The 10,053-nt window shown below is 50.3% G+C and overlaps 1 protein-coding gene across 2 annotated transcripts in view; it reads left to right on the plus strand.

The window, feature by feature from the left end:
* Positions 1–10,053, plus strand: part of SGSM3 (small G protein signaling modulator 3) — a 45,177-nt gene that overhangs the window by 11,764 nt on the left and 23,360 nt on the right. For both annotated transcript variants that reach the window (XM_019544981.1, XM_019544982.1), the window contains exons 2-4: positions 4,383–4,475; positions 6,975–7,060; positions 8,878–8,944. In XM_019544981.1, the coding sequence (XP_019400526.1) occupies positions 4,469–4,475; positions 6,975–7,060; positions 8,878–8,944 (160 nt within the window). In that variant the 5' untranslated portion in view covers positions 4,383–4,468. The remainder of the gene's footprint in view (positions 1–4,382; positions 4,476–6,974; positions 7,061–8,877; positions 8,945–10,053) is intronic.

Genomic DNA, 10,053 nt, shown 5'->3' on the forward strand with positions numbered 1-10,053 from the left:
GATTTAGGAGCTCTCAAAGCAGTGGTCTCCAACCTTTTTAAGTAGGAGATCACCTTTAGCATTTAAAAGCAAGCCAAGATCTACCAGATGCCACTGCCACCCCCTCCCGCCCCACCAGCCAGCAGGTAAGTCTGTGGGGAGGGAGCAGGGGAAAGATTGAGGCAGAGGGAGAAAAAATTATTTGGGGGCTTGCCTCCCCAGCAGGTAAGTCCCACCTGGCCAGGGTCCCCTTCAACTTACCACTGCTTCTGCCTCTGTGGCGCTGTCCCTTACTGCAGGGGGATCTAGCCCTCAACCCTTCCCTTCCCCACCGACTGACCTGCTGGGCTGGGGCACGTGTGCATGCATGCGGGCACTCGGCCCCCACCCCAGCCTTGGATTGACTCCACAAGGTGCTGAGATTTACCAGTGGATCGAGATCCACTGGTTGGTGACCACTGTCTTAGAGACATGCCTCTTAAAATAAGTGACCCCTTAAGAAGGCCCCGTATTACTTTAGGAATGGCAGACTACCCGAAGGACATCTTCCCTGCATAAATCACCCAAGTTTTAACCTACAGAATGCATTCAAAATCTTATAAGTTTAGGATTAGAGATGCCTCAAACCCAGGTAAATTCACTCATCAAAGAGTGTAAATTAGTATCCAGGATTTGCATGAACTCAGGCTGGGGCCTGGTTATTTTGCAGGGGGAAAGAGGGGTGGAAAAAATCATTCAAGTGGGCTAGACCACCAATCTCTTGGCCACAATTCCCACTGAAGATCAGACAAAGTTCTCCCACACTTGCCAGAGAAAGCACCCTGGAGTGTTTCAGCATAAGGAGCCACAGGATGCAACCCCAGACAAACAGGCTAGGCACAGAAACACTTGGATCCTTGGCCATTTTTCAGTGTCCTGACATCTAGTGCATTGGCTTACGGCACCTACCTGCCTTCCTGATGTGATTTCTCCACCCCCACCCTGTCCTCTTGTACACCCCTGGCACTCGCAGGCCAGCAGCAAGGCTGAGTGTCTTTCTCTCTGCCAGGTCCCAGATGGCTGCTTTCAGGAAGGTTTCCATAGCAACCCAAGGCAGGAAAAACCTGCCTACCAAGTTCATTGCTCTGAAATGCGGCCCTGGCGGAGGAAGCGGTGGGGGCAGGCGGGCCCAGGGTGGCTCCAAGGGGAGGGCCTCCGCTCCTAACTGACTGCGCTGTGCTGAGGAAGGGCCCCTTGGTGCTGGGCGTTTCCCTCCATCCCTAGCAGGTTGGATACGCAAGGTGGTTTTGGTGTGTTTTCTCCCTCGCAGCTTTTCGGCCTCTTGGATCAAGCAGGGGCATCTGAATCCCAAGTCCTCTGGGCTTGGACCTGCATGTAGGATGCCTGCCAATGGATTTGGGAGTATCTGAAGTCCCAGGGTGAAAGCCTGGGATGCAGGTTGCTTGCCAGTTGTTGCACCATACGTGGTGTTGAAAATGATTGAGTCCTCCCTGCTCAATCCATATGGTTTGGGGAAAAATTGAGTTCTGCTTAATCGATACAATTTGGCTGATTTGACCTGGAACACAAAATAATTAAAAAAAAAAAAAAAATCTCCCTCAGCCATGTCCAACCCCGCTGGCCCAACTCCTCTGCAGGTAGGAGGCAGGAGCTGAGCACTGGCTCTGTGGGACAGATTGTATTCCCCTTGGGTGCTGGAGGTGCTGGGCAACAAATTGGAGTGAGTGAGGAAAGTGATAAAAATACTAGGGTGGCTGAAGCCCCTTCCCAAGGAAGATGCAGGAGAGCAAGGCGGGTAGGCGAGAGGCACAGCACATGCACTCTGGCTTGACTCTGGGGCTGCAGAGGGCAGGATGTGGCCCGAGGGTCGCTCTACACAAGGGAACATCAGTTCCGGGGGAAAAAAGAGCCTCGTTACATTTGATCCCAAGCCGGACTTGCTCCTAACTCGAGGTCAGCGTGGCAGGAAACTAAAACAGGTGGTGGAAGAGTGAGGCTCGACAAGGCGGGGGCTGCCCCGGGCTCCTAACCAAGCTTCTGTGCCAGGTTTGTCACGTGCTGCTAAAGCTCTCGTGTACAATGTGTTCTGCAAGGTCTCCACCCAGTTTCTGCTGTGGGCTTATTTACTTTGCACAGTTAAGTGTGTGTGGCTTTCTTGTTTTGTTTTTTTCCTAGTCTAGATTCCCAGGGAGGGTGCAGTACTGCCATCGGATCCCTTGCTGGGGGACACGTGCAGAACTATGTAGGAGACCGTGGGGCACCGTGTGGGCAGGTGCTGTGCATGGGATCCAGGCTGGTTCTCCCTCTGAAGAAGTTGATCCTTTTTCTTCTCTCCCCATGAATGGTGGAAATTCCCATTAATGCTCCAAGTGTCTCTGCTGGCATACCTGTCCCTCAGCTACTACCTGTGTCGGGTGATTCCTATTTAGACATGCTCAGCTAAAGAAGGAGCTCTGTTCACATGCATCCCCTCTAGCTGCCACTCTCTGCTCTGTTGCAGTGGTTTCCATGCTGCCCAGCTAGGATTTTGAAGTACCTACAGTGCCAGGAATGTCTGCTTCCTGGGGGAATTCAGCACGTCACAAAGCCAGGAGTCGTCATAGTGTGCATCTAGGCATCAGGAGAGTGCAGTTACCTCGGGCTGCCAGGCTGAAGAAAAACAGCTCAGGAAAGCCGTGGCAGGAAATTGTTAATGTTCCACCTTTGATGGCTTCCTGTAATGTGTAACTTTTAGCGGGGAGGAGCAGCGTCTGCCCCCCCAGAACCCTTTGTCCCCGTTCCTGTGGTGTCTAATTGGAGCTAGGCAGGGAGGGCCCTTGGTTTGATTGTTTTATTTATTTTTTAATCTAAAAGCCCTCTGATATTAAAAGTTTATTGTGGGATTCATGGAAACTGGCAAGAATAAGAATAAGGCAGTTAAGCTTTCCTCGTGTTCTTCGCCCAGAAGTGCTGTTGTTACTGACGTTTTCCTGTGCAGGAATTAAGTGGACATTACCAGCTGCTCTTGTTAGTTATTTAGCAAGAGTGAACATTGTGCATTTCTTGTTGCATGTGAAAACAATCTCCCAGAACAGCTATGGGACTTTAAGCTAGGTTTTACTAGCCACAGCTCATCCTCAGTTATCCAAACTTCTTTAGATACCACTTTTGGGAAAGCCACTCTTCATCTGCATTTATATCTATGAAGTTTGCTTTCCCAATTCTGTACCGTTCACTTATGATGTTGTCCTATACCTTATGAGACAACGCTTATGGTGAGGTCCCATCCCTCAACTGATCAGTGGGTTGGTTTTTTTCTAGTTTATTTTCTACTGCTCTGCTTTTCTCCTAGTTTATTTACAGTTGCTGATTACCAGGATCTCTGTGATAGCAGTATGGTAGCAACTGGTTTGCCATTCAGATAGCTGCAGGCCTACTGCATTTTTAAGTTTTACAGAACCCATCAACTGACAAAGTTTGTTGTGATTTTTGTTTTAAACTCAATATCTCAAGTCTGCTTCTTGACTGAATCTCTCCCCATAGCCATAATCCATGTTCCCCCACCCTCCAACCTTGCACAGGACCAGCTAATGCTCAAGAGTAGGGAAGTGAAGCTGCATCATGTGTTTTTACTGCCTGGGCTGAACTTCCCACTTACAGAAGAAGTTACAGCTGGCTGGATGATGGGTTGTTCCTCCCAGTGCATTCTTGATCGAGTACTTCTGAGACTACTCCAAGTCTGGAGGCTCCCCTCACTCTTCTTTATAGCCCATTTCCATAGTCTAATAGACCTTTCCCTCAGGAAATGTTTTCCAATAACACTCTAAAATGTGTGCATTTATCCTCCTATGCCTAGTTATGCATCCCTACATAATCTGAACGATCACCATCTCCTAACAGCATTTACACCTTTTGCATATTTGTAGACCATTCTAAAGTTTTTCTGCATGTCCTCATAGGGCAGTTAGGCATAGTCCCTCCAGTGCTCTCATTGTTATCTGAGCTCCCTCAGATTTATATTGTTTTTTTTCTAATATCTCCTTTTGGATGCAGGTTTCTGAGTGGGGAAGTAGAAATAACTGACGGTGACCAGTAGTCAGTGAAAAAAGAGAGAGTCTCTGGTTTGTTGAAGTCCTTTCCTCTTTCAGTCTGAGGTGGTAGCATTGGTATTACAAGGAAGGTGGGAAATTCAATGCTTTGAGCTTTCCAGTTAACTGATTGCTTGTTTGAGCAGAAATTCCCACCCACTTTCCTAGCCCCCTGGCCATGTTGATAGGCTCTGGAGTGCAGAGTATTTTTCCTGGAGAAGACTGAAGTGTGTGTGGGTTTGGTGGGTTTTTTTGGTAGAATTGACTGGGCCTATCCCATAGAATTGATCCTGATCCCAGGTGCTGACAGATATCACTCATCTTCTTTTTTTAAAGGACAGTGACAGAAGACTTCTCAAAAGACAACAGTCAGGGCAAAGGGATACACACCGAGCCTCTGCCACTTGTGCTTCTCCAGGACAATGTCAGGTGAGCTAAGGGTAAGGGGGAGAGCAGGGTCTCCTGCCTGTGAGGGTGGAACCAGCAATAAAAATTCAGATTGTCTGTCTGCTTTTACTAAGCTGCAGGTGAGCAAAGAGACTTAAGGAATGGTCCTTTGACATGTGTAACTTATTTTAATGTGCCACTGTAGTCAGGTGAAGAGGTATAAAATGTCCTCCCTCCTTTCTTTACTGTCCTGCCCTGAGCTCAGAAGACATGCAACTAAGAAGGATTGCAGATTTTTAGGATGATAGGAGTAGATCTCAAAAGAATCTTGATAGATTGGAGAGTTGAGCTAGAGTTGCCAGAAGGAAGTTCAGTACAGACGAATGCAAGGTGCTACTTAGGGAAGAATAACTAAATTCACAAATAATGGTAAATTTACTGCCTGGGCTTTTCTCTTGCTGAGAAGGATCTACAGCTTGTAGTGAATCATAGTCTCAGTGTGAGTCAGCAAAGGGTGGGACACAAGCACAAAAAAGTAATGTAATTGTGGCCTGCATAAGACATGGAAGGTGATAGTGCTGGTTGGCCTCAGCTAAAATATTGCATGCAGCTCCACATTTCAGGAAGGATGTGGAAAAGCTGGCGAGTATCAAGAGGTAGGCAGCAAATATGATAAAGGGGTTAGAATGCAAACCGTAAGAGAAGACTTGAGAAAATTAGGTACGCTTAGCTTGGAAAGAAGGAAATGAAGGGAGCAAATGTTAGCAGTTCTCAAATATTTGAAAGGCTGCCTTAAAGAGAAGAGAGAACAGTTTTCCCGTGTCACAAAGGACAAGATGTGGAGCCCTGGTTTTAAATGGCAGCAAAGCAAATCTTGATTAGATCTCAGAAAAAAACTTCCTTTACTGTTATAATAGTATGGCAATAGACTGCCCAGCACAGCTTCAGGAGGAGGCTGGGTAAGCAGTTGATAGCGGTGGCTTTGGGCAGAGGAGGACCTTTTTGGCAAGCATGTCACAAATTAGCACTCCACAAGTGCTGCTCTGATCCTCTTCCTCTGCCTGATCTGCTGCTTGGCTTTCTGCTCCCTGCCCTATCTACTGCTGTGCTGCCTGACCCCTCCCTGATCTGCTGCATGCCACCCACAGAGACTACCCGTCCCAGTTACGGCATTCATGCCACAGGTTGGCCACTCCTGGTTTAGGGGTAGCATTCCTGCATTTGTAGGGGCTTGGACCAGATGATGCTTGAGATCTCTTCCAACTCTGATGCTATAATTCAGTCAGTCTAAATCTGTTCTCTCTCCCTCCCTCCCCAGCACTGGGACCTGCAGAAGTTTACCCCAGTCATGGACCGCATAGGGGGAGAGAGGCCATGACCTATTCTCTCATGCATCATTGTCAGCTTTGCTTGGCTCTCTGCCCATCCCAGAGTCTTCACCTCGGGGACAGCCTTGATGTCCTACAAGATGCTTGCTCCCCCTGCTGCCTGAATAACAGTAGGGCAGAAAGGAGGTTGCAGTGGGATGTGTACTGGTACAGCAGCGGGCAGCTGCACCTTTCAGCCTAGACCTGAGTCTAGTTCTCTCATTCTGTACGCACAGTTCTTTCCTCCCTTGCTGGGCCCCTGTGCAGCAGTTCCTCCTCCACCACCTGCTTGTTCCCTGGAGGACTGGCTGAGGAAGGGGTGCTACGTCGGGTAGTGACATTCCCCATGGCATGGGGCGGGAGGAGAGTGTCCCATTCTGACTCCTAAACTCAGCATTCTTGTTTGAACAGGGGGCAAACTCTGGGACTGTAGCAGAGGTGTGATGTTCTCAACTATATTAGTAAGCTTCCAGACATGACTGTGAGCCCCTGCACCTGAAATTGTCCCTGTCACCCCCTCCCTGCTTTCCCCCAGATCTCCTGGAATTACATTCCCTGGAGAAAGAAGCCAGGGAGAGATGTAACCTCTTTAGAGAACTGTGATCTCCTCTGCTCCCAGCTGAAACCTGGGCCAGGCCTTGGCTGGTAGCACTCCAGGGCTTGCCCATTGCCACAAGAATTGGGGCTGGTGACAAGGCAGGTGGCACTCCCTTCTTGGTTAAGACTGAATAAATACCCTAGCATGGCAGTAGGGGGCACTGTGTCACCAAAGACCTAGTATCACAGTGAGACTTACAGGCAACTCACTTCTAAAATAATTCCTTTTGTTCTTGGGGGCTCAATTGTTGTCCTTACAGTCCTTCCCTTAGTAACAGAAACTGTCTAAAGTGCTGGTACCCAGAGTTCACCCTTTTTCCCCTGGAGGCAGCTTTCTTTTTGCAACAATGACTTACACTTCTTTAAGTTCCTGAGGGATGGAAGGTGCTGATACTGAATTCCTTTGTGCTAGCACAGATACTGCAGTGCTGGGAACCGTGTATACCCCTAGATAGATAGCAACCACCTGACCCCCCCCCACTGTCTGCAGATGGTTTCAGTAATAGGGGTTTGCATCTGCTGAGGGGGCTGTTATTGCTTGTTGTCATTGCCTATGTGTTGCTCTCTTTGAATCTAGGGCACTATACCCCCTCTGCTGGGGGTCCCTTCTCAGCTCTCACACCCAGCATATGGCCGCAGGAGATCCTGGCGAAGTACACACAGGTACGGGGCACCAGGGCAGGGGGAATGCAGAGCAGAGGGGAGAAGGCACCACTTGTATCTGATTTCCCCTCTCTGGAGTAGTAAAAGGGGGAATGCTGCAGCTGGTTTGCCAGAGCCTTAATGCTGCACGATGGGGGCAGTTGTTCAAGGCAGTTGCACACAGTGTTTAAATATCAGTTCTGCAGCTTTCTCTGCAGACGTGTGGGTTAATGCGTTGAGCTGTGAGCCAGTCTGTGTCATAGAGCCAAGGGGATGCTCAGAGGCTGAAGAGACCCACATGGATTCTTTCCCTGCTGTTTTGCAGCTGTTGCATGACTGTCAGTGTTGACATTTTCAGATGGTTTTTGTAGCCACCCACCAATTCTGGTTGAGCTATTGTGTTGCAGGGAGAAACGCCCAGATCACATCACCAGCGGAGCAGGGGAGAAATAAGGGAAATAACCATGGCACTTTGTAACCTACCCTTAGCAATGTTTGCTAAGGTGAGGTGAGGCACTGAGCCCATTGGCAGGGGTCTCCATGGTCATGTCTCCTCTAGCAGAGGACAGCATGAGGGAGTACCTCAGTGAAGCATGCTGCATCCACTCTGCCTCTGCTGTATACCGGGGTAGGCAACATTTTTTGACCGGAGTGCCGAAAAACACCACAATGCCTACCTCAGAGGGTGCCTGAGTGCCAGCATGGCAGAAAAACAAAATGAGGGTAAGGGGTACATGGCAGGATGCCCTGCTTGTGCTCCTGCCGCAGAGCCCAGGCTGTACGGCACAGCCCGTCCTGAGGTGCCTGTGCCATCACCGCCAGTGCAGAGCTGATGCTGGAGCTGTGCAGCCTGGCGGAGCTGTTTGCATTCTGCCCACTGCTTGCTGCAGCTGCCCAGAACCTGGGCTGGCTCCAAGCAGCCGCGCCAGGCTCATCACCTCCATGCCGGGAGTGGAGGAGAAACCGGGGCTGCGCTTCCTCAGGCCCCTCCCCTACCACCTGCTCTGAGGCATGCCTGCAAGCGTGGGTGTGGAGCTGATGCCGGAGCTGTTTTGGAGCCCCTCAGGTGCAGCCAGCCCCAGCTCTGGGGAGCTGCTCCCAGCTGGGATCCCGTACTGCTCCCAGCAGGCAGTTGGGATGCTGCAAGCCCTGCTGGGAGCAGCTTGGGCTCCATCGTTGGTGGCAGCTACCTGGAGCCAGGGCTGGCCACAGCGTGCCAAGCAAAATGGCTTCGCATGCCATGTTTGGCACGTGTGTCGGGGGTTGCCGACCCCTGTATATATCCATATGTCAGTGCGGTGCTGGGTGTGTCACAGCAAGCACTTCAGAGTGAATTTGTCACACGTCTAGCCCACTTGGCTTTGGCAGCTACATCTTACCTGTTCCAGGAGGGTAGTGTACACAGAGCCAGCATAGTATCCATTGCTGTGATGTTCTCTTCTGCAGTTCTTTGACAGGGCAGCCGTGCCCGAAGCCTGTTTCTTCAGAAGCCCCTTTACTGTCTGTGAAGTGACTCTACATGCATGGGAGTAGAGTGGGGAGTAATGGGGGAAACGTGATGGGAACTAAGCTGACTGAGGTGTGGGTGACAGCCCAGAAATACCTCTTTGTGTGAGGATGGCATCAGAGCACTGGTCAGGTCGGCTGCCTTTTAGGCAGATAGGAAGTGTGGCTCAGGAGGAGGATGAAGGTCTTCATTTGGGGTGAGGGTCTTGGGGTACTCCTTTCCTGGGGCCTGCAGGGGTGGGGGGTTGAAGGGAATGGTGGGTGTGGAGCAGGTACCTACCTAGTGGTGAGAGTATAGAAAGTAGCTCTCTCTCCTCCCTCGCCCCATGCAGAAGGAAGAGTCAGTGGACCAGCCGGAGTTCCGCTACGATGAGTTTGGTTTCCGAGTGGATAAGGAAGGTAAGGCCCAGACCCTTCTGTGCAGGGGCAGGATCCTCCTGACCACTGTTCTGCCACCTGTTCTGTTCTCAGCCTCTAGGTTTAGCTGGGAAAAAACCCGCAAGTGTAACTCAGGATGTCACCCTCAAACTTGTATCTGGGGCAGGATGTTATTATGTGCTTCATGGTTTGGTCAGGGTTTCCACAGTTGCAGCCAGGCAAGGATTTTAAGTAATGCTTGTACATCAGGTGGCCACACTGGCCATGTCCAGTGCGTATCCTATTAAGGGTTATCCACATGGTCTGTGGCAGGTTGAAGCCTGGTTGTTGCATTGTTGGGTTGGAGACAAGGTGTTTATTTGGGAAAGTGTTTTATGCCTAAGCTTTCCTGCAAGCTTTCCTCAATTTGTGTTTGTTAAAGCACGAAGTGCCCATCTGACTGTGAATGCATGCCTATCTACAGACTGGGCTCCTGGTCCAGCAGGGTCATCTGGGACTCCAGTGTGCTCTGCTGCCAGAGAGGGAAGCATATTTCCACTAGCCTGCTGTTGCTGCTGGGGAAAGGAGAGACTGCTGAGGGGTGCTTTGCTATGATAAAGGGTACCATAGCTTTTCAGCAGAGGGTTCCATTAATACCTACAACAGAGGCAGTAAAAACCAAATTTCCTTGCAAGTGGTTTGTTGAAACAGCTGAAGTTCCCATGCCTGCAGTGATGACTGGTGGTGTATTCCCAGGTAGATTGGCCAGGGGTGCCAGAGTAGAGGCAGAGCTCACCACCCAGATGGAAGGAAACCTGGCCTCTGTCTGGGGCAGGAGAGGATTATATTGCTTGTGCCCTGGAAAGGGAAATACTAGTTTGGATAAGATGAATGGCAGGAGTGGTTTGTGGCTACATGTGGGGGGGTTGCCTTCTTCTAGTGGGGGCATGACCCTTTGTGTGGGATCTCTTCATAGTTGGTAGGGTTGGAAGGGACCTGAGCAGATCATCAAGTCCGACCCCCTGCCGTGGCAAGAAAGAGTACTGGGGTCAAATGACCCCAGCAAGGTATACATCCAGCCTCCTCTTAAAGACCCCCAGGGTAGGAGCCAGCACCACTTCTCTTGGAAGTTGGTTCCAGATCCTAGCCGC

Source organism: Crocodylus porosus, unplaced genomic scaffold (genome assembly GCF_001723895.1).
Source record: "Crocodylus porosus isolate Cpor-Errol unplaced genomic scaffold, CroPor_comp1, whole genome shotgun sequence".
NCBI classification, from domain to species: domain Eukaryota; kingdom Metazoa; phylum Chordata; order Crocodylia; family Crocodylidae; genus Crocodylus; species Crocodylus porosus.